The sequence below is a fragment of the Penaeus chinensis genome, chromosome 13, assembly GCF_019202785.1.
Source record: "Penaeus chinensis breed Huanghai No. 1 chromosome 13, ASM1920278v2, whole genome shotgun sequence".
Classification (NCBI taxonomy): domain Eukaryota; kingdom Metazoa; phylum Arthropoda; class Malacostraca; order Decapoda; family Penaeidae; genus Penaeus; species Penaeus chinensis.
In genome coordinates, this window is record NC_061831.1 from 6,516,167 (window position 1) to 6,543,321 (window position 27,155).

Sequence of the window (27,155 nt, forward strand, 5' to 3'; positions counted from 1 at the left end):
TGTGGCTCCTCCAGCCGTGGCTCCCAGTCCCTTCGTGGCTCCAAATATTCCCTTGATCCGGGTGTCCGAGTCTGAAATGAACCAAGACCAGGTTGCCGCTCCCCTCCCCATTGTTTACAACTCAGCTTTCGGCGCCCCTTCGGTTTACACTCAGGTTGCTGTTCCCGATGGCTCGGGAACTGCAACCTACGGCCTGTTCAACCTGCAGCCTGTGCCTTCCTCAGGAGATATTCCTGAAGACTGCTCTGTGGTCAAAATCTTGGGCAAGGAATGGTTCATGGTCTGCAAGAATGATTAATTTTTCATTCTTAGCCCCCTTAGTATGTCACGTACCGTTATTTATTCTTGAAAGATATAAGCATTTTGAAATGAATAATTCTGAGCAATATTCATCAAAATGAGAGGGCGAGATCTTACCGTGGCCTCTTTGGTACGTTTACTGGGAGACACACCTAGAATGTAAAGTTTAATTGTTATTTATTTGTTATATATAAGAAATACATTTTTAAAGCAACTGAGTCTGTTTTTTATAAATCAGTTAAAGAAAGGGCTATGCATTTTTCAAAATCTAGGAAGTGCATGGAAGGAACTTTAAAAGTTAAATATTCATGAGAATGACAGAAAATAAAGGAAAATCAAATGTTTATAAGCACATAAACACAGATGCATTCACACATGTGTATATATATAGATATATACGTGTACATACATATATGTGTGTGTACGCACGCACATATATATATATATATAGATATGCATATAATAGATACATATACATACATATATATATAAATATATTGTATATATTCATAAACATATGTGAGCAATATTACAATACCATTTGTGGCATCCGTCGGTCAAAAGTGGCTTTGAAAAGCAATGATGGTAGAATAAATGTATAATTGAAAATTACTGCAATTGTATTATTGTATTTGACTAGTTTTTTTCACACACAAACACACACGCACAAATATATACACAGTTGCTTGAATGGACCGGCGCATGAGATTACTCTAATGCAAAAATGGGATAAGTGCATTGAAATGTTACCCTGAAAATACATGTATGGAAAATTGTTTCTCACATACAAAATATTTGGATGATTCTACCTTGGAGTATTAGCCATCTTTTTTTTTCTTCAGATATTTACATTCCCTTGAAAAAAATGGGTTTGTTGTTATCTACTAACAGTCCTCGGTTAATGAAAAATCTTGATTTGGTGTTACAAAGGGGAGAGAGAAATCGAGAACCAGCGAGAAAGTGGGAGATAGCAAATGCCCGTGTGTGATTTTGTATATTTATGTATACATATATATATCCAAATGAATGTGTGTGCGTATATATATACATAGAGTACACACAAACACATATATACATATATATGAGTGTGTGTACACACATGCATCGTGTGTGTGTGTATGTGTATATATGCATGTACTGAATACATATATATACACATACATATATATGTACATATCAATTAGGCAATCATTGGGGCTAACGCCAAGGGGGCGCATAGCCGTACCCACTCTTCGTTTCCATCCATAGGAGTCCCGCTTGGTACTGCACAGGTATCAGCATCTCAAAACTTATTTTCAAGTGATTTATGGCACCTCATGCTTAGCTAATCTTTCTACTGACTTCCTAGTCTGACAGCCCAGAGTTTGGAGTACACTACCAAGTTATATAAAACTGTGTGTGACTTCACCGAAATCCTAGATTTTAGTTTTGATTCTCGAGACCTCTAAACCAAGGGAATCTTTGCCAAATGTGTCAAGAGAGTTTATTAGGGTCTCCAGGGATAGATGGAATTGCAACATTGTCAGCAATGACAACGTAATTCCCTTGAATTACATTAGTGATTTTGAGAAACACCAAAATACAATTCTAGCGATATGAATATAGTAATTCTCATTCACATTTTTTTCTAATAATCATAATTCTTTAACGTTTAGATCCGCGGCCACTTGGAAAGACAGGTGTCATAAATAATATGCATGTATACATACACAATGTGTGTATGTATGTATGTATATATATACGTATATATATATGTATGTGTGTATGTGCCTGTGTGTATATATATACACATACATACATACATACACACACGCATATATATATGTATATATATATATATATATATATATATATATATATTATATTATATACATTGTACAGGGTTTGGTGATGGTTTCCCTTATTTTTGTCTTGTGTGCGAAGTGTGAGAATGCGTGCGTGCTTGTATGCGGCAGCGAACCATTTGGTTTACCCAGACGACCCATTCATCTTGCTTCGAACCTGACGTTATATGGTCAGCCACTTGGTTCCGAACTCCACACCGATATACATTGTAAGTATACCTCTATATTTATATATCTTTTTAATTGCGAAAATGGTAAGTGGAAATCAAATGACGTAACAAATGAAACTGAACTGATTTAGTGATAATACAAGTAACTTATTTCAAATAGTTTTCGTTTACAGTCTCCTGCAAGCCGTGCCTGTGTACTCTGGCTGCATAGCATACCGTGACTGCATACTTTTGAGTACATACTGTAATATCTGGCTGTAATATCCCGGTCCGCAGAATCCTGGGCCGTATGACCCCGGACCACTTGACCCAGGCTGGAATAGTGCTTACAAAATTATTTTTGATGTGTAAATACGACTTGTGTTGTAAATATATATGAAGATATATATATTGAAGAAAATATTTAATTGTCAATTTTTCCCTTGAAGCAATCTATTCCCCAGAGGATATAAATAAAAAGAACAAGAGGTTAGCTCATGATATCTGGAAAGTATTTACTTGTGAGATACTATGATTCAAATGAGAGGAAACCTCGGACATATATATATATATATATATATATATATATATATGTGTGTGTGTGTGTGTGTGTGTGTTTATGTGTGTGTATCTATATATGTATAAATATATATACATATATATATATATTATATATATTTATATGTATATACATGATAATAATAATAATAAAACAATAATAACAACAACAACAACGACAACAATGATACTAATAATAACAATGATAGCAATAAAAGTAATAATAATAACAATGATAATAACAAAAATAATTATAATAATCATAAGAAGGGTAATAATAATGATAATGATAATAATAACAATAATAACGACAATAATAATAATAATAATAATAATGATAATAATAATAATAACAATAATAATAATTATAATAATAATGTTAATAATAACAGTAATAACAATAAAAGTAATAATAATAACAATGATAATAACAATAATAATGATAATAATAATAATAATGATAATAAAAATGGTAATGATAATGATAATGATAATGATAATAATAGTAATAATAATAATGATAATAATAATGAGAATAATAATAGAGATAATAATAATAACAATAATAACATTAAAAGAAATAATAATAACAATGATAATAATAATAATAATAATAATGATAATATTAATAATAATAATAATAATAATAATAAAAATAACGATAGTGGTGGTAGTAGCAATATTAATGATAAAAGTAATAATGATGATGACGATGATAATACTAGTAATGGAAATTATAACAACGCTAATAATGATAATAAATAATAATAACAGTGATGGTAATGATAATAATGAAAATAATAATTGCAATGATAACGATAATAGTAATAATAATGATAATGATGCTAAAAATTATAATAGTAATACTAATACTAATAATGATAATGATAATAGTAATAATGATAATAATGATTATATTAATAACAATAGTAATAATGATAATAATAAGAATCGTGATAATGACGTAGGAAAGTATGCCACTGTTTAAATCAATATCAGATTTCTACCACATCTTGCATAACGTTTACAAGTGCCCAAGCCGGATCTATTAATTTACCGCTATTCGCATTCTTGTTTCTCTACCTGTTTCTGCTACTATTCATAGCCACATGCTGATGTTATTGATAATCATTTTCTATCTTTTCTTTTAACATTCTGGAACGTTGCACTGCTGATACGAATACAAATAGACATGTGTGTTTCACGTCAGTAATCTCTTCTGATTTCAGGGATGGGGGTGGGGGGGGGGGAGATGAACACCGTTGAAATAAGCACAGGTATACTGGCATGCGTGTTTTCCGTAGAGGTGAAATGTTTACATGGAAAGAAAAAACGCAATTCGTGCTTGCTCTGGTTCACAAGTTCAAAAAGTATGGTCTAGGCATATGACTTTTACTTATATCTATAAAGTTATCTCTATCTCTGTCTATCTATCTATCACTCTGACTCTCTCCCTCTCCATCTATCTATCTCTCTACCAATAGGTAGATATATAGATAGTGAGAAATAAAGATAAAACTAACGAGCCAACGATAGAGAGAATAGAGAAGAAAGACTTTGACTTTGACGTTTATTGGAGAGAGAGAGAGAGAGAGAGAGAGAGAGAGAGAGAGAGAGAGAGAGAGAGAGAGAGAGAGAGAGAGAGAGAGAGAGAGAGAGAGACTGATTTGATTTGAAGTTTATTACCAGAACAGTTTCCACGGCCTGCAAACAACCAGGGAGAGAAACCCAAGCATCTCTTCAAGCATATAGCTGAACTTCTGTCGACTACGGACCATAGTCAAGCATTAGATATATATGACTGAAGTGTTCATCTTATCTGTTAACTTACTTAGTAAATGAAAATAACTAATATAAAAATGAGCAGTACTTCTTTATATATTTTCATAGTGTGGGTCATTAACTGTAATGTAGTTATACTACAGGCTGCTATCCCCTGTGTACAAGGAATGGCCAGGGTTACCATCCAGTGGCAGCGACAGATTTGAACGCAGGTCAGCAAGATTGCTAAATGAGATCGCTACCGCTGCACCACACAGCACAGAGAGAAAGAGACAGACAGACAGAGAGAGAGAGAGAGAGAGTGAGAGAGAGAGAGAGAGAGAGAGAGAGAGAGAAGAGAGAGAGAGAGAGAGAGAGAGAGAGAGAGAAAGAGACAGAGATTGCCAAAAAATGTTTACATTTTCCACCATTCATAGTTACATCGAGAACGAACCATTTACTTGTCTCATAACCCACCATCCCAATTTCCACTTCCGTCCTCAACAAATCGAATTCGTAGAAGAAGAAAAAAGAAAAAAGAAAATGGGATTTAACCGTTACATCCCTTTGAACTTCCCCTGCCCCTACACTCACACCGTAAATCAAAGAAAACGAAAGTTCCCGTATTCATTTTACCCCGAAATAGTTGTTACGGGGTAAAAAAAAAAAAAAGAAAGAAAAATTCTACGGCCAGGAAAATGCTGCGTCACGCCTGTGTCAAGAACCCACTGTTCGAGATCACCAAACTCTTCATTGACTCGTACATAGACACTTTCCAAAGGCTGTGTTCGACCGAAGAAGGAAGAAAGAAGGAAAAGAAGAGAGAGAACAAAGAAGGAGAGAAAACACGGCCATGGCAACAAAGACAGCTGTGGCGGGGATCTCGATACGAAGGAATGAAAGTAAAAAAGAAAGAACAAAAGAGAGAGAAAGAAAGAATGAAAGAAAAATTTGGTCGGCGTTTGTTTATCCCGGTCGTCTCTGAGGCCTTTTTCCTTCCTCGAATAGATCCAGCACAGTTTCGAGTGACTTGGATGAAGATTTGTTTATCTATCTATTTACAAATCTATTAATTGCCCGAAATGCAAATGATTGGGTGTAGAGAGAGAGAGAGATAGATAGATTGATAGAGAGAGAGAGAGAGAGAGAGAGAGAGAGAGATGAGCAGTCAGAAAGAAAGAAAGAAAGAAAACAAGAAAGACTAGCTCACAGACAGATAACATGATAAGCAGAGATAGATAGAGAGGTAGATCGAGAGAGAGAGTGAGATAGATAGATAGGGAGAGAGAGAGTCAAATTAAAGGCTGCAAACGATAATTTAATGTAACTTCTTTTGTATAGACAAACTCAGTTCGTAAAGAATCGCGTGCGATAATGAAATTTCTCGAATATAGTTTAAATGTTGATATCATATACTTCTGTAAACACAAGCATAACGTCTCTCAAGATTAATAGATGTCACTGATAAGGAAAGAGAAGTAAAGTATTTTAATAGTTATTATTTGGGGGTTAAACAAACAAAAAATCTAGTTAAATAATAAGAAATGAAAATTCAGCCAAACGAAAAAAAAAACAAAAAAACTGAAACGTTCCCCTCCTCCCCGCAGCTTCATCACAGCAACACCAACCCAATAGTCTTACACCGAAAAAAAAACACATTAAAAGATAAAAGACAATCACACACACACACACACAGAGAGAGAGAAAGAGAGAGAGAGAGAGAGAGAGAGAGAGAGAGAGAGAGAGAGAGAGAGAGAGAGAGAGAGAGAGAGAGAGAGAGAGAGAGAGAGAAAGAGAGAGAGAGGGAGAGAGAGAGAGAGAGAGCGAGAGAGAACGGCGACCACGAGCGCAAAACAATATCCGACGATCGCTCTCTAATTGCGTCAACTCGGGAGGACTTTAGTGACTACAATGCGTAGAAAAAAAAGTTTGTGTCAGTGTAAAAGAAACGTAAAAGAAAATGAATGTGTCAACGCCCTCAATAGCCAGAAATTGGGCATCTTTTGTCACATTTGATTTTAGGGAAATGAGACGAGCTGAGGAAACGATTGAGGACTTGATAATCTGGAGTGATACATAGGGGAAGGGAGGGGAAAGGGAAGTGAAAATTGAGGGAGAAGGGAAGGGAAGGGAAAGGGAGGGGAGGAAGGGAAGGGAAAGGAGGGGAAAAGGTAGGGGAAGAGATGAAGGGAAGGGAAGGGGAGAGGGAGGGTTAAGGGAGGACGGGAAGGGAGGGGGAGAGGGAGGGGAAAGGAAGGGCTAAGGGAGAGGAAAAGGAAGGCAACAAAGAAGGGGGAAGGGAGGAAAGGGAGGGTTAAGGAAGGGCGGTAAACGAGGGGGAAATGGAGGGGGAAGGGAGGGGAAAAGTAGGGGAAAAGGAGGAGAAAGGAAGGGCGGAAAGGGAGGGTGGGAAGAAGAAACGGATGGGAAGGGAGAGGAAACAGAGGGCGGGAAGGGAGGGGGAAAGGAAGGAAGAGGGAAGGCGGGAAGAGAGGGGGAAGGGAGGGGAAAGGGAGGACGGAAAGGGGGCTATTGATTATTGTTACTGCTAACTGACATGATTACGCAATTTTGAAAAAGAAGTATGTAATCCTTTAATTATGATTTAATTCATTTATCTATTTAGTCTCCTTTATCTTTTTTATTTGAATTCTTGTTACTTCAGTCAATGATTCTAGACATCAGTCTTCAAACGCAAACAAAATTACATAACTTTCTACCTGGAGACTTCAACGCTGCGCCAGAGAGTGATCTAATGTCTGATGTTTAATTATAATTTGTTAATTAAATACTAACACTCTCAAATTATGCTCCTTAAATGTCAGTCATCGCAACTATTATTTCATCTCCCTAATTTTGTTTTTCGTAATGCCAAAATCAGCTATAAATCTGACTTCAGGAATTCCGTACTTATAATCCCTCGTTCATTTAATTCCTCTTTCGCGCCAAGCCCAAATTGACACTCATTTGCCTCTTCCATCCTCCTTTCTTCCTTTTTCTCCGCTAGTCACACGGATTCCCGGAGAGAATGTGACGTCATACAAAAAGAGAGTATATAGAGGAAGCGTCGGTGGTTTGATTCAGTCGTGTTCGGCGTGTGGAAGTAGCAAGATGCACAGCCAATTCTCTCTTCTTGTGTTCGGCCTCGCCTTCGGTATGATATGATAAGACCGATCATATCTACAACGAATAATTGAAATATGAACATAGAAATATATATATATATATATATATATGTGTGTGTGTGTGTATGTATATATATATACATATATATACACACACACACACACACACACACATATATATATATATATATATATGTTTATGTGTTTATTAATGTATATATTGTTTCTTTTTTGTTGTTAATAATGTTTCGTATATCATTTACATTTAGCTGGTTTATGAAAATCAATTTCAGTCCCTTTTTCTTTTCTTTTTTTTTCTTTTTTTACATATGATATAAACAAACAAATAACACTGAAACCTTGTATTGCAGGCGCCGCCCTCAGTACGCGCCCCGATGCCGTCAGAGTAAGATCTCGCCCTCTGTTTTGCCTTTAGTTCCAGTGGTGAATATGCAGATGAAATATTTGATGACAGATGTCACTGTTATTAACTGATGACAGAACGATGGAAATAGATATTTATATAATATGTTCTACAGGAGAAGCGCGGCTTCACTGGCGGCGCTGGTTATGGCGGCGGATACGGCGGCGGCCACGGTGGTAGCGGTGGCGGCTTCCTGGTCGTCAGTGGCGGGGGCGGCGGTGGCCACGGGCCCAGCGCCGCCGACATCGCTAACCAGGCTGCCGCGCAGGCCTCTGCCGCCGCCGCCGGCCTCAAGGGCGCTGCCGCAGGCGCTGCCGGCGCTGCAGCCAACCAAGCCGCCGCCATCGCCGCCGCCGCCTCGCAGACAGCCCAGGCCGCCGCCGCCCAGAAGCAGTCGCAGGCCGCCCAGCTGACGCAGGCCAGGCAGGGCGCCCACGCCGCCGCCTACGCCGAGTCCTCCCTGTCGGGGCAGGCCGCCTCCGCCGAGGAAGCGGCCGAGAACGCGCACAAACTCGCCCTGTCGGTGGCCGGCGACCTGGCCGCCGCCAGGCACGAGGCGCAGGCCGTGGTGGCACAGGCCTTCCAGGCACTTCAGGCTGCCCGGGACGTGCGAGCCACGCAGGCCGCCATGGCGTGGCAGGCGCAGCAGGCCGCACATGCTCTGGGCCTGCAGCAGAGCGTGGTCGTGAACGACCTGCAATCCGCCCTGGGCGCCGCGGCGCAGGCGCAGGCGGCGTCCGCCAAGGCGCTGGCCAAGGCCAAGGGCAGCGGAGGCGGGTATAGCGGCGGATTCGGGGGCGGCTTCGGGTACGGCCACTGAAAGAATTTAAAATAAAAACAGTAATAACTGACTAAATTTAGGACATCTGTACTGGCCATTCGAGGATATCGGTTATGGTCGTTCCCCCCGCCGGCTGCCAAGCGGCAGACATCACTCAAAGTGCTTCATTAATAAAATAAGCCTGAAGTCTCCTTTCTCAGTCACCCTTTGAAATAAGTGCAGTAGTAGAAAAATGAAACAATAAGCAAATTATATAATATATATATGTGTCTGTGTGTGTGTGTTCACATTAGCAGAAAATTACTAACAGTGCGGAACTAAATGATTTGCTAATTTATGTAAAACATTTTAAATGCTTAAAAATGTTGCAGTCAGACAAATCCCTTTCCCGCCTCCATAGATGGATGGCCATGCCCCTCAGCAGATCCAGGTGAAAGGCATGAAAGTCCTTAAGATGCAAAACAGTAAAAAGGCCTTTCGCATATTCAAGCGTCTTTTTCCTCTTTGTTTTATGTATATATTTAGACACACATATGTGAACATACAGATTCATGCAAAATGAATGCCTTATTCTTTAATTGGATAAAAATCAGACTCAGTTCTTTTAAAAATGTATTTCTTATCATAAACAAATAAATAATAATGAAACCTTGCATTCAAGGCGTCGACCTCAGTAAACGTACCGAAACGGCAACAGTAAGACCTCGCCCTCTCATTTTGATGGATACTGTTCAGACTAATTCATTTCAAAATGCTTATTAAATAACGGTACCTAACACACCGAGGGAGCTAAGGATGAAAATTAATCATTCTTGCAAACCATGAACCATTCCTTGCCCAAGATTTTGACCACATTGCAGTCTTCAGGAATATCTCCTGAGGAAGGCACAGGCTGAAGGTTGAAGAGGCCGTAGGTTGCAGTTCCCGAGCCATCGGGAACAGCAACCTGAGTGTAAACCGAAGGGGCGCCGAAAGCTGAGTTGTAAACAATGGGGAGGGGAGCCACGGCCGGAGGAGCCACAGGGACAGTCCTCAGGGGTGTGGAAATCAGAGGAACGGCCCCGCTGTAGGTAGTGTAGTGCACCCCGCTGGTCAGGGGAAGCACCACAGGGTTTGAGGGAATAGCCATGCATCCCGCAGCAAAGAACACCAGGAAGTTCTGAAAAACACAATCATTAATTTGGGGTAAACTTAAATAACTTTAAAGTCTCTCGATACAAACATGGGCAAAAAATGTGTTATACTGTTCTATGCTAAATACGTAAACTAAGAGTAGGACACAGAAATACCTTCCATAGAAGATTCTTACCAGAGGATTCATGTTGCTTGTTGTGCTTGTGGCAGTCAGTGTGAGGAGGAGAGCTGACTGCAGCCTATATATAGGCGGAGGAAGTCTGTCTTTCCTTATTTCGGGACAATGGCCACGCCCACAAGCGGCAGCAGATAGGCCTACCTCCGGGAAGTAGATGAGAGGTCAGCAGGACGGTAGACTTTACTAGGTTACACGCGCTGTGTACCCCGAAATCATTTGAAAATTTCTTCCCTATAAGATCGGTGATAGTTTCGACAGAAGAGTCTGCGATACACTCCCGTCAGCCTGGGTTATCAAGTTCAAGTTAAATCTTAGGAAACACTTCCGCGAAGATGTTATCGCTAAAATTTGTGAACCGAAATGTAATGCAATCAGAAATTGTGTCCGCTGTGCCTCACTATATTGGACACAAAAATGCAACTGTTGCAAAGTGACAGTTTTACATATGTAATACTATGCAAAAGGAAGTCATTATCATTACTGTTATCATTATTAAACACATATATCCACATATGATTAGATAAACAAGTATGTACATATGTATATATATATATATGCGTATATATACAGAGATACAGAGACAAAGACAGAGAGGCATATATACATATACATACATATATACAAATACATATATATGTGTGTGTGCTTGTTTATGGGTATACACACACACACATATATATATTGTTCAACAGCCATTTCTTCCACTGCAGGATCTAGACCTCTCCCAATTTATTACTGAGAGGTCATTTGGCAGTACCACTCTTACCTGATTGGAAGCCTTACCTAATCAACCACAGTTCGGCGCGCTGACACTTTTGCCACGGCGGTGACTTCCCCTACGATACCTGCGTTTGATTTCTCAAAACGATATGTTGTTTTCTCGCCGTGAGATCAGGCTCGAGCCAATAGTCAGATCGCAGGCCTTTTTTACAGCTGCCGTTGCGGGGAACTGAACTCGCGACCACGAGGGTCGGAGTCTAGTGCTCTATCCACTGGACCATCGCGGCAGTTGTGTGTATGTATATATTTCTGTGTGTGTATATCCATATGTAGGCCAATATGTATATATGTATGTATATGTATACATATATATATATATATATGCATGTGTGCGTACATATATACATGTATATGCACACACACATATATACATACAGACATGCATACATATATGTATTAATGATATACATATATATACATAAATATATGTACTCATTCATATGAATGCATGTTTATGTAGCTATGTATGTAGACACGCGCTCACACATACACACATATATATGTGTATATATATATATATATATATATATATATATATATGTAAACACACACATATATATATAGTGTGTGTGCATATTCATATATGGTCACAGACATATATGTATATATATGCGTGTGTGTATATATATATATACATATACTATATCGTTGAGATTTTCCTTAATTATGTATTTATGCAAATGTTCAGAGAAACCACCATTAGCATTGTTATATTACAAATAAATATGTACCAAATCAATCATTTTCATGAAATTAAACAACAGTGTTGTATATGCCAATACATCGGCAATACTTACAAAAGGTGTGTATGGGCACGGAGCTAAGTGAATGTCGTGCTGAATGGGTCACCGACCTTGCTTTGGTCACGGGAACTGTACCAAGGAACGCATACACGCACGCGCATACAAGAAATCATTGAAAGAGGATGGACATTGCATGCACTAGTTAAGGAAAACTTACACTGACCCTAGACATGTATATGTGTGTATGTGTATAATATTCATATACTATATGAATATATATACATATATATTTATATGTATATGCACACACACACACACACACACTCATATATGTGTGTGTTGCGTGTATACATGAACTGTATACATATATAAATATATGTATTGTCAAAAAAGCTCAATTTAGTGCTCTTGATATTATAAAGTTTGTTATACATTGCCAATGGAGGGTACTTTTAGCCATTACGTTGGTGCAAAAACATAGCCCTGCCTCACTCCTGAATTCACAGAAAGGATCTTGACAATACCCCACCACACTTTATGGCACATTTCTACATTGACTAGAGGTGTAGGGTTATGTCTATTGTGGAATTACTAGGAGTGAAGTGAATCCTGATTGTTCCAGTCTCTGGTGTCACTTTAGGGGGATCTCTGATACAGATCCTTGCATGGTATGCTGACCAGTGTAATATTTTAGTAATATCTACAGTCCCCAAAACCCCTTTTCCCCTTCCAGAAAGGGATGGTCATGCCCCTCAGTAGGTCCAGGTGATTGGCATGAAGATGCAATATAGTGAAAACGTCTATGGTATATTCAAGTGTTCTCGCTCTTCGTTGTTTTATGTTTGGACATATACGTATATATGTTACAGACATATAGGTACACATTTACGTTGCACATATATACATATACACTGATATATATATATATATATATATATATATATATATATATATAAAACACTCATATAGTGAGGAGGACCTACTGGGGAACTGCTGCTCTTCCATACCATCCTTGCACAAACCTGGCTCTAGAAAAGATATTCTAGTGCCGCAGCAAAACGACGACACAGCACGAGTTATAAAGCCTCAGTTTCAAGTCGATTAGGACAAGGTGCCAAGGTATGCAGACACACTCACACCAATATGTAAACACACATAATTATATATATTTATGTATACATAAACTCACGCATATATATGTTATTGTCATGAATATCTATTTTTAAAGACTGATGTATTACTTAGAATTTGTTTTCTTTAATTGGTTTAAGAATTAGACTCAGTTCTTTTTAAAATGTATTTCTTATATATAACAAATAAATAACAATGAAATCTTGCATTCAAGGCGTCGCCCTCAGTAAACGTACCGAAGCGGCCACAGTAAGACCTTGCCCTCTCATTTTAACTAATTAATTTCAAAATGCTTTTTATATTTTTCATGTATAAATAAAACGGTACACAACACACCGAAAGAGCAAAGAATGAAAACTTAATTATTCTTGCAAACCATGAACCATTCCTTGCCCAAGATTTTGACCACAGTGCAGTCTTCAGGAATATCTCCTGATGAAGGCACAGGCTGAAGGTTGAAGAGGCCGATCCATCGGGAACAGCAACCTGAGTGTAAACCGAAGGGGCGCCGAAAGCTGAGTTGTAAACAATGGGGAGGGGAGCCACGGCAGCTTGTCCTTCCTGGTTTCGGGGTAATGGCCACGCCCACAAGGGGCAGCAGGTCAGTCTACCTTCGGGAAGTAGGAGATGAGAGGTCAACATTTACTAGGTTACTCTCTCACTATACTGATAATTATGATAATAATTTGATAAAACTACTCATCATATCCAGAAATCATTTGAAATTCCCCTCCCTACAAGATCGGAGATAGTGTTCGACAGAAAAGTTTGCCAATAATATGGTAACGTCTGCGAGACACTTAAGTCAGTCTACGACACCAAGTTCAAGTTGAATCTTAGGAAACACTTCCGCGAAGGTGTTATCGTTAAAATTTGTTAACCGAAATGTAATGCAGCCAGAAATTATATGTCAGCTATACCTTATGATATTAGATACAAAGATAAAAATGTAAAGTGACAGTTTAATTTACGTAATAATTTTACAAAATGAATTTTTCATCATTATTGTTATCATAATTGAATACATTTATATATCCACATATGATTAGATACACAAGCATAAGCATATATACATACATATATATTACATTTGGAAAGATACAGAGACAGAAAGACAGAGAGGCATGTATTCCTATACATATATGCGTGTTTATGCATATATGTGTATATATATAAACACAATTACAACTATATATCCGTGTGTATATACATATATATGTATATACACATGCATGTTTGTACAAATATGCATGTATATGCACATACTTACATGGATACATATATACACATATGTATACATATGTATTAATGATATATATATACAAATACACAAATATATGTACATATGTATAAGAATGCATGTCTATATAGGTATGTATATAGATGCACACACACACACACACACACACACACACACACATATATATATATATATATATATATATGTGTGTGTTTGAGCATATATATATATATATATATACATATATGCGCATGCATATATACATATATATGTGCATATATATATACATATACATGCATATACTATATACATATATATGCATAAATATATGCATATATATACATATATACACACATATATGTGTGTGTACATTTGTATAGAATGTACATATATGTGCGTTGTATGTATACATCTACTGTATACAGATATAAATATATGTATTATCAGAAAGTGTAGTGACCTTGATATTACCAAACTTGCTCTACATTGACTTTGGATGGAACGTTTAGCCATTACGTTGGTGCAAGAACACAGCCCTGCTTAACTCCTGAATTCACATAGAGTCTAGAGAGACCTCAATGCAATTTATGGCACTTTTAATATTAGTATAGAGGTTGCAGTTAATCCAACTTTATTCCGTTGAATTCCTCAAGCCTCAGGATCTCCTAGACCGATATGCATTGCATTGGGTCGAATGCCATCTTGAAGTCCATCCAGGCTACGAGTATCCCACAAAGAACTCACAACAGCACTCTACGGTGACTCGAGATGCAAGGACATGGTGTATTGTGTACTAGCTAGGAATAAAGTGAATCCAGATTGCTCCGCTCTCTGGTGTCACAGTACGGTGGTCTCTGATACATCTCACAAGGAGTAGAGCGAGATCCTTGCGTGGTGTAATGTTTCAGTAATTTCTGCAGTCCCAACAGCCCCTTTCCCCTTCCAGAAAGGAATCGCCATGCCCTTCAGCAGGTCCAGGTGAATGGCACGAAACCCTGAAGATGCAACACAGTGAAAACGCCTTTAGTATATTCAAGTGTTCTCGCTCTCCGTTGTTTTATGCATATGCTTAAACACATATATGCGTATATATGTTACACAAACACATATCCACATATACAGTTTGTTACACACACACTACTATATATATATAACATCCATATAGTGTGGAAGACCTACTACATGGGCAACTGCTGCTCTTCCATACCATCCTTGCCCAAGCCTGGCCCTAGAGAAGACACTCCAGTCGCAGACACAACATGAGAAGTTCCATTTGTCGGTTATAAGCCTCAACATGTGTAGAATACACTATGTGACACACATATAGAGATATATACAAATATATGCATATATATATGTATATATGTCAATGTCATGTGTGTATATTTGATAAAGATTTATGCATTACTTAGATTTTGTTTTCTTTAATTGGTTTAAGAATTAGACTCAGTTCATTTATAAGTGTATTTCTTATATATAACGAATAAATAACAATGAAACCTTGCATACAAGGCACCTCCCTCAGTAAACGTACCGAAGCGGCCAGAAAAAGACCTCTTCTCATTTTTAAGAATATTGTTCAGACTAATTCATTTCAAAATGCTTTTTATATTATTCATCAATAAATAACATTCCATGGGAGCTAAGGATGAAAATTAATCATTCTTGCAAACCATGAACCATTCCTTGCCCAAGATTTTAACCACAGAGCAGTCTTCAGGAATATCTCCTGACGAAGGCACAGGCTGAAGGTTGAAGAGGCCGTAGGTTGCAGTTCCCGATCCATCGGGAACAGCAACCTGAGTGTAAACCGAAGGGGCGCCGAAAGCTGAGTTGTAAACAATGGGGAGGGGAGCCACGGCCGGAGGAGCCACAGGGACAGTCCTCAGGGGTGTGGAAATCAGAGGAACGGCCCCGTTGTAGGTGGTGTAGTGCACGCCGCTAGTCAGGGGAAGCACCACATGGTTTGAAGGAACAGCCATGCATCCCGCAGCAAAGAACACCAGTAAGTTCTGAAAGACACAATCTCTGATTTAGGGATATACTTAAATAACTTCAAAGTTTCTTGATACAGAGGTAAAAATATATATATTGGTCTATCCTAAATACGTAAACCATGAGTAAGAATATTTTCCATGGAAGATGCTTACCAGAGGATTCATGTTGCCTTTAGTGCTTGTGACAGTCAGTTTGAGGAGAAGAGCTGAGTGCAGCCTATATATAGGCGGAGGAAGCTTGTCCTTCCTTGTTTCGGGATAATGGCCACGCCCACAAGGGGCAGCAGGTAGGTCTACCTTCGGGAAGTAGATGAGAGGTCAGCATGACGTTTGACTTTACTAGGTTACACGCACTCTCGCATATACAATGATAATTATGATAATGATAATTTGATCAAACTGCACATCGTATCCAGAAATCAGTTGAAAATCCCTTCCCTACAAGATCGGACAGTTTTCGACAGAAAAGTTTGCCAATAATACCGTAACGTCTGCGAGAAACTTCCGTCAGTCTGGGACACCAAGTTCAAGTTAAATCTTAGGAAACACTTCCGCGAAGATGTTATCGCTAAAATTTGTGAACTGATATGTAATACAGCCAGAAACTGTATGTCAGCTTTACCTTACTATATTAGAATCAAATGATAATATTCATAATAAAAACAAAATGAAATCTTTGCCATTATTGTTATCACTATTATTGTTAAATGCATGCATATATCCACATACCGTTAGATAAACAAGTATATACATATGTATTTATATGCATATATAGATAGAGCGAGAGACAGAGAGAGGCACACACATCCACATACGCGTGCGATAAATATAAATAAATATACATATACATATACATATGCACATGTGTGTATGTGATTGTTTATATGTATATATACATAAACACATACAAACACATATATGTATATATATATATCGTGTGTATATCGTATGTATATGTACATGTATATATGAGCATGTGTACATATGTATACACATGTATATGCACATATGTATACACATGTATATGCACATATGTATACATATATGTATACACATGTATATGCACATATGTATACATATATGTATTAGCAGTATATATGCATATATATATACACAAAAATATATGCACATATGTATATGAATGTATGTTTATATAACTATGTATACACATATATGTATATATATGTGTGTCTGCACATATACATATACACACATATATATGAATGTACCACACATATGTGCATGTGTATATATATATATATATATATATATATATATATATATATATATATATATTATATATATGTATATACTGTATACATATATCAATATAAATATATATGCATAAATATCCATATAATACACACACACACACACACACATATATATATATATATATATATATATATATATATATATATATGCGCGTGTGTGTGTTGTGCTTTTTATACATATACTGTACATATAGTCAATAATATGTATTGCCAGAGAAGTCAAGTTTAGTGACTTTGATATTACAAAGTTTGCTCTACATTGATTTTGGAGTGTACCTTGAATTCACATAAAGAATCTAGAAAGATCACACTTTATGGCACGTTTAGTATTATTATACTGGCTTGCATTTAATCCAACAAAATTTCCTATAATTCCCCAAGTCTCAGGATCTCGTAGACTGATAAGCATTGTATTGAGTCGAATGTCATCCTGAAGTCCATCCAGGCTGCGAGTATCCCACAAAGAACTCACAACAACACTCTACAGTGACTCGAGGTGCAGTCTCTGGTATCACAGTAGGGTATAGTCTCTGATACATCTCAGAAGGATGAGAGCTAGATCCTCACCTGGTGTGCTGAGCAGTGTAAGGTTTCATCAATTACTACAGTCCCTACAACCCCTTTCCCCTCTTCCAGAAAGGGATGGCCATGCCCTTCAGCATATCCAGGTAAATGGCATGAAGAAGCCTTGAATATACAATACAGTAAAAAACGCCTTTGGTATGTTCAAGTGTTCGCACTCTTTGTTGTGTTTAAACATATACATATGTATGTTACACAAACACATATATGTATATATAACACCCATATAGTGAGGAGGAACTACTGCATTGGCAACTGCTGCTCTTCCATACTATCCTTGCCCAAGCCTGGCCTAAGAAGACACTCCAGTGCCACTGCAAAACGGCGAGACAACAGAAGTGCCAGTTACTGGTTACAAGCTTCAATCTCAACTGGAGTAGAGCAAGGTGCCAAGGTATGCACACACACTCGCGCACTAATATTTAAGCACATACACACTCACACACACACACACATATACACACACGTATATATACACATGTGTGTATATGTATATATATATATATATATATATATATATATATAGCAATATCATGAATGTGTATTTGATAATGATTCATGCATTACTTAGATTTTATTTTCTTTAATTGGTTAAGAATTAGACTGTTTCCTTAACAATGCATTTCTTATATATAACAAATAAATAACAAAAGGTGCTGGAGATCTGTCTGGCTGTACAACATTTTTGCTCACAGATTTCAGTGATAACAACTACGCGGAACTGTTTTCCGAGATCTAACTTTACCTTACTGTTTCCTGGACCGAAGGATGTGACTCGCAGACGTTACAATGTAAAAACACTCCGATCTTCTAGGGAAGTGATTTTCAACTGATTTAGCGAATCGGGATATGAAATATAGTTTGATTAAATTATATATATAATATATACATACATATATATATGCATGTATATATATACCTATAACCTAGGAAACTGTATTCCCCGACCTCTAATCTTCCCGCGCGTAGGCCTATCTGCTGCCGCTTGTGGGCGTGACCATTGTCCCAAAATCAGGAAAGACAGGCTTCCTCCGCCCATATATAGACTGCAGTCAGCTCTCCTCCTCACACTGACTGCCACAAGCACAACAAGCAACATGAATCCTCTGGTAAGAATCTTCCATAAAGGTAGCTTGAGTACTTAGGATAGACCTATATAGTATATACTTTGCCTCTAATTGTACCGATAGACTTTGAAGTTAAGTTTACCCCAAATCAATGATTATGTCTTTCAGAACTTCCTGGTGTTCTTTGCTGCGGGATGCATGGCTGCTCCTTCAAACCCTGTGGTGCTTCCCCTGACCAGCGGCGTGCACTACACCACCTACAACGGGGCCTTTCCTCTGATTTCCACGCCACTGAGGACTTTCCCTGTGGCTCCTCCAGCCGTGGCTCCCAGTCCCTTCGTGGCTCCAAATATTCCCTTGATCCGGGTGTCCGAGTCTGAAATGAACCAAGACCAGGTTGCCGCTCCCCTCCCCATTGTTTACAACTCAGCTTTCGGCGCCCCTTCGGTTTACACTCAGGTTGCTGTTCCCGATGGATCGGGAACTGCAACCTACGGCCTGTTCAACCTGCAGCCTGTGCCTTCCTCAGGAGATATTCCTGAAGACTGCTCTGTGGTCAAAATCTTGGGCAAGGAATGGTTCATGGTCTGCAAGAATGATTAATTTTTCATTCTTAGCCCCCTTAGTATGTCACGTACCGTTATTTATTCTTGAAAGATATAAGCATTTTGAAATGAATAATTCTGAGCAATATTCATCAAAATGAGAGGGCGAGATCTTACCGTGGCCTCTTTGGTACGTTTACTGGGAGACACACCTGGAATGTAAGGTTTCATTGTTATTTATTTGTTATAATATAAGAAATACATTTTTAAAGCAACTGAGTCTGTTTTTTTTATAAATCAGTTAAAGAAAAGGCTATTCATTTTTCAAAATCTAGGAAGTGCATGGAAGGAACTTTAAAAGCTAAACATTTCATGAGAATGACAGAAAAGAAAGGAAAATCAAATGTTAATAAGCACATAAACACAGACGCATTCACACATGTGTATATATAGATATATACGTGTACATACATATATATGTGTGTATGCGCACGCACACACACATATATATATATATATATAGATATGCATATAATAGATACATATACATACATATATATATAAATATATTATATATATTCATAAACATATGTGAGCAATATTACAATATCATTTGTGGCATCCGTCTGTCAAAAGTGGCTTTGAAGAGCAATGATGGTAGAATAAATGTATAATTGAAAATTACTGCAATTGTATTATTGTATTTGACTAGTTTTTTTTCCACACACAAACACACACGCACAAATATATACACAGTTGCTTGAATGGACCGGCGCATGAGATTACTCTAATGCAAAAATGGGATAAGTGCATTGAAATGTTACCCTGAAAATACATGTATGGAAAATTGTTTCTCACATACAAAATATTTGGATGATTCTACCTTGGAGTATTAGCCATCTTTTTTTTTTTTCTTCAGATATTTACATTCTCTTGAAAAAAAATGGGTTTGTTGTTATCTACTAACAGTCCTCGGTTAATGAAAAATCTTGATTTGGTGTTACAAAGGGGAGAGAGAAATCGAGAACCAGCGAGAAAGTGGGAGATAGCAAATGCCCGTGTGTGATTTTGTATATTTATGTATACATATATATATCCAAATGAATGTGTGTGCGTATATATATACATAGAGTACACACAAACACATATATACATATATATGAGTGTGTGTACACACATGCATCGTGTGTGTGTGTGTATGTGTATATATGCATGTACTGAATACATATATATACACATACATATATATGTACATATCAATTAGTCAATCATTGGGGCTAACGCCAAGGGGGCCCATAGCCGTACCCACTCTTCGTTTCCATCCATAGGAGTCCCGCTTGGTACTGCACAGGTATCAGCATCTCAAAACTTCTTGTCAAGTGATTTATGGCACCTCATGCTAAGCTAATCTTTCTACTGACTTCCTAGTCTGACAGCCCAGAGTTTGGAGTACACTACCAAGTTATATAAAACTGTGTGTGACTTCACCGAAATCCTAGATTTTAGTTTTGATTCTCGAGACCTCTAAACCAAGGGAATCTTTGCCAAATGTGTCAAGAGAGTTTATTAGGGTCTCCAGAGATAGATGGAATTGCAACATTGTCAGCAATGACAACGTAATTCCCTTGAATTACATTAGTGACTTTGAGAAACACCAAATACAATTCTAGCGATATGAATATAGTAATTCTCATTCACATTTTTTTCTAATAATCATAATTCTTTAACGTTTAGATCCGCGGCCACTTGGAAAGACAGGTGTCATAAATAATATGCATGTACACACACACAATGTGTGTATGTATGTATGTATATATACGTATATATATATGTATGTGTGTATGTGCCTGTGTGTATATATACACACATACATACATATATATATATATATATATATATATATATATGTGTGTGTGTATATATATATACACACATATATGCATATATATGTGTATCCACACACACACATATACATACACATGCGCATATATATACACATTTGTATAAATGCGTGTGCGTTTACATATTTATTGCTTTTTAATTTCCTTTTTTTTCTGTAATTCTCATGAATATTCAGCTTATAAAGTTCCTTCTATGCTTTACTTAGATTTTGAGAAAATTAACACCCTTTTCTTTGATTGGTTTACAAAAATGAGATTCAGTTGTTGTTTTTTTTATGTATTTCTTATATATTATAAACAAATAAATAACAATGAAACCTTGCATACAAGGCGTCGACCTCAGTAAACTTACCAAAGTGGCCACAATAAGACCTCTTATCATTTTGATGAATATTGTTCAGAATAATTCATTTCAAAATGCTTTTTATATCTTCCAAAAATGAATAGCGGTATGTGACACACTGAGGGAGCTAAGAATGAAAAAATAATCATTCTTGCAGACCATGAACCATTCCTTGCCCAAGATTTTGACCACAGAGCAGTTTTCAGGAATATCTCATGAGGAAGGCACAGGCTGAAGGTTGAACAGACCGTAGGGTGCAGTTCTCGATCCATCGGGAACAGCAACCTGAGTGTAAACCGAAGGGGCGCCGAAAGCTGAGTTGTAAACGATGGGGAGGGGAGCGGCAACCTGGTCTTGGTTCATTTCAGACCTGGATCAAGGGAACATTTGGAGCCACGAAGGGACTGGAAGTCACGACTGGAGGAGCCACAGGAACAATCATCTGGGAAGTACAACAAGAGGAACGGCCCGGTTTAGGTGGTGTAGTCATCCTGCTGGTCAGGGGAAGCACCAAAGGGTTTAAGGGAGCAGCCATATATCTCGCAGCAAAGAACACCAGGCCATACTGAAAGACACAATCAGTTATTTTGGGTAAACAAGAATAACTTCAAAGTCTCTCGATTCAGGCAATCTTAAACACGCAAACTATGACCAGGACGCAGGAATACATTTCATGGAAGATTCTTACCAGAGGATTCATATTGCTTGTACTTGTGGAAGTCAATATAAGAAGAGCTGACTGCAGCTTGTATATAGGCAGAGGAAGCCTGTCCTTGCCCTATGTCGGGACGGGCCTATCTGCCACCCAAAAGGTGCAGGAGATAGGCCTACCTTTGGGAAGTCGGAGATAAGAATCAGTAATAACGATCAAGGTTAGCGTTTGACTTTGCTAGGTTACACGTACTCCCACTCATGTATATGTGCATAATGATAATCATTTGATTAGACTACGCATCGTATCCCGAAGCGTTAAATCGGCTGAAACTTCCTTCCCTAGAAAATCGTAGTTAGTTTTCGACAGAAATGTTTGTCATTAATATCGTAACGTCTGCGAGACACATCCGTTATTCTTGGAAATATCAAGATCAAGTTAACTGGGAACACTACGATGTTATCACTAAAATTTGTGAAATATACAATGTATCCAGAAATATGTCAGCTGTATCTTACAACAATAACTACAAAATGAGATGTTTGTCATCATTACATGTATATATATGAATAAATAAATCAGTAAATATATATGAATAAATAAATCAGTAAATATATATTTATATATAAATATATATATATATATATATATATATGTGTGTGTGTGTGTGTGTGTACGTGTGTCCGTGCTGGCAACAGATTTTCTTATTGGCCCTACTGATCGACTCGATTCAAATGAAGCATTGACAGACGAACATGTATATTTATGTCCATGAATTTAGATTTTCTTAAGTACTTTATTTTGGCTAACACATTTTTCCACGTGGAGCATTAACCACGCCTTTGTTACTCATCCTATAACATAACATAAAGTCTACTGGAATTTCATACACCTGTCTTTACCGGCTCAGGCCACAGGCTCAACCCCCTCCCCAACCAACTCAGAAATCTCGCAACCAAGTATTATATATTTGTTTCATCTATAAACAATATTGGTTAAACATAACCACTTTTCATTGTGATATCTATACATAAACACTATAATGACATTTGTAAATAAAAATAAAGTTCCAATCCTTGGATAATTTTTTATTGACATTTATTCCAATTCCATTTAAGTCAAGTCGTACATATTACGCTTCCACTGTCCACCGAAAGTTGGTGTACTTGGTATACACGCAAACACACACACACATATATACATACATGTACATATATTCCTATACATACATACATATATATACATGTGTGTGTATGTGTATACACATATATTTTTAAACATGTATACACATATGTGTGTGTTATTTTACAATATTGCCATTTTAGTGTCTAATACAATAGGTACTGGAGATCTGTCTGGCTGCACAACATTTTTGCTCACAGATTTCAGTGATAACAACTACGCGGAACTGTTTTCCGAGATCTAACTTTACCTTACTGTTTCCTGGACTGAAGGATGTGACTCGCAGACGTTACAATGTAAAATACACTCCGATCTTCTAGGGAAGTGATTTTCAACTGATTTAGCAAATCGGGATATGAAATATAGTTTGATTAAATTATATATATACATATATATATGTGCATGTATATATATACCTGTAACCTAGGAAACTGTATTCCCCGACCTCTAATCTTCCCGTGCGTAGGCCTATCTGCTGCTGCTTGTGGGCGTGACCATTGTCCCAAAATCAGGAAAGACAGGCTTCCTCCGCCTATATATAGGCTGCAGTCAGCTCTCCTCCTCACACTGACTGCCACAAGCACAACAAGCAACATGAATCCTCTGGTAAGAATCTTCCATAAAACGTAGCTTGAGTACTTAGTATAGACCTATATAGTATATACTTTGCCTCTAATTGTACCGATAGACTTTGAAGTTAAGTTTACCCCAAATCAATGATTATGTTTTTCAGAACTTCCTGGTGTTCTTTGCTGCGGGATGCATGGCTGCTCCCTCAAACCCTATGGTGCTTCCCCTGACCAGCGGCGTGCACTACACCACCTACAACGGGGCCTTTCCTCTGATTTCCACGCCACTGAGGACTTTCCCTGTGGCTCCTCCAGCCGTGGCTCCCAGTCCCTTCGTGGCTCCAAATATTCCCTTGATCCGGGTGTCCGAGTCTGAAATGAACCAAGACCAGGTTGCCGCTCCCCTCCCCATTGTTTACAACTCAGCTTTCGGCGCCCCTTCGGTTTACAATCAGGTTGCAGTTCCCGATCCATCGGGAACAGCAACCTACGGCCTGTTCAACCTGCAGCCTGTGCCTTCCTCAGGAGATATTCCTGAAGACTGCTCTGTGGTCAAAATCTTGGGCAAGGAATGGTTCATGGTCTGCAAGAATAATTAATTTTTCATTCTTAGCCCCCTTAGTATGTCACGTACCGTTATTTATTCTTGAAAGATATAAGCATTTTGAAATGAATAATTCTGAGCAATATTCATCAAAATGAGAGGGCGAGATCTTACCGTGGCCTCTTTGGTACGTTTACTGGGAGACACACCTGGAATGTAAGGTTTCATTGTTATTTATTTGTTATAATATAAGAAATACATTTTTAAAGCAACTGAGTCTGTTTTTTTTATAAATCAGTTAAAGAAAAGGCTATTCATTTTTCAAAATCTAGGAAGTGCATGGAAGGAACTTTAAAAGCTAAACATTTCATGAAAATGACAGAAAAGAAAGGAAAATCAAATGTTAATAAGCACATAAACACAGATGCATTCACACATGTGTGTATATATATATATATATGTGTGTACATACATATATATGTGTGTGTACGCACGCACATATATATATATATATATATATATATATATAGATATAGATATGCATATAATAGATACATATACATACATATATATATAAATATATTATATATATGCATAAACATATGTGAGAAATATTACAATATCATATGTGGCATCCGTCTGTCAAAAGTGGTTTTGAAGTGCAATGATAGTAGAATAAATGTATAATTGAAAATTACTGCAATTGTATTATTGTATTTGACTAGTTTTTTTTCCACACACAAACACACACGCACAAATATATATACACAGTTGCTTGAATGGACCGGCGCATGAGATTACTCTAATGCAAAAATGGGATAAGTGCATTGAAATGTTACCCTGAAAATACATGTATGGAAAGTTGTTTCTCACATACAAAATATTTGGATGATTCTACCTTGGAGTATTAGCCATCTTATTTTTTTTTTTTATTATTATTTTTCAAGTGATTTATGGCACCTCATGCTAAGCTAATCTTTCTACTGACTTCCTAGTCTGACAGCCCAGAGTTTGGAGTACACTACCAAGTTATGTAAAACTGTGATAGATGAAATTGCAACATTGTCAGCAAAGTCAATTTTAATGACCATGATATTACAAAGTGTTGTTTTACCTTGTTTTTCGAAGGCACCTTTAGCCATTGCCCACTCCATGCATGTGTTGAAAGCGATGGTGCAAGAACACAGCCCTGCCCACCTTCTGAATTCACGTAAGAATCTAGAAAGACCCCGCCACACTTACTGACACTTTCAGTACTAGTAAACGGGCGTGCAGTTAACCCACCAATAGTCCTTGGAATATAAATATATACACACACACATCATATATATATCTCAGTATCTCCTAGAGTGATTTGTATTGTATCGAATCGAATTCTGTCTAGAGGTCGATCCATGCTACGCTCTTCACATCATCAGTCTACAGTTATTCGAAATGCAAGGATATCTGTTGTGGAATCACTAGGAGTAAAGGAATCCAGATTGCTTCAGTCTCTGGTGGCACAGTAGGGTGTTCTCTGATACATTTCAAAAGATCCTTGCATGGTGTGCTGGGCAATAAAAAAAAATCGGTTATTGCTGCAGTCCCAACAACCCCTTTTCTCTCCCAGAGAGGGATGAACACTAATGTAATTCCCTTGAATTACATTAGTGACTTTGAGAAACACCAAATACAATTCTAGCGATATGAATATAGTAATTCTCATTCACATTTTTTTCTAATAATCATAATTCTTTAACGTTTAGATCCGCGGCCACTTGGAAAGACAGATGTCATAAATAATATGCATGTATACATAAACAATGTGTATATACCTGTGTATGTATGTATGTATATATACGTATATATATATACTGTGTGTGTGCGAGTGTGTATATGTATACACATATTTACATATATGTGCATCCACACACACACATATACATACACATGCGCATATATATATGCGCATGTATATACACATTTGTATAAATGCGTGTGCGTTTATATATTTATTGTTTTTTAATTTTCCTTTCTTTTCTGTAAATCTCATGAATGTTCAGCTTCTTCTATGCTCTACTTAGATTTTGAAAAATGAACACCCTTTTCTTTGATTGGTTTACAAAAATGAGATTCAGTTTTTTTTTTTTTTTTTAATGTATTTCTTAAATATTATAAACAAATAAATAACAATGAAACCTTGCATTCAAGGCGTCGCCCTCAGTAAACATACCGTAGTGGCCACAATAAGACCTCTTATCATTTTGATGAATATTGTTCAGACTTATTAATTTCAAAATGCTTTTTATATCTTCCAAAAATGAATAGCGGTATGTGACACACTGAGGGAGTGAAGAATTAAAAATTAATCA

General features: G+C 37.4%; 1 protein-coding gene across 1 annotated transcript; it reads left to right on the top strand.

Annotated features, from left to right (window-relative positions):
* Nucleotides 1–5,310: 5,310 nt before the first annotated feature.
* Nucleotides 5,311–8,981, top strand: LOC125031553 (glycine, alanine and asparagine-rich protein-like). Its single transcript, XM_047622436.1, has 3 exons — nucleotides 5,311–5,398; nucleotides 8,109–8,143; nucleotides 8,277–8,981. Exons 1-3 carry the CDS (start codon nucleotides 5,311–5,313, stop codon nucleotides 8,979–8,981), a joined length of 828 nt encoding a protein of 275 aa, XP_047478392.1.
* Nucleotides 8,982–27,155: the final 18,174 nt, after the last annotated feature.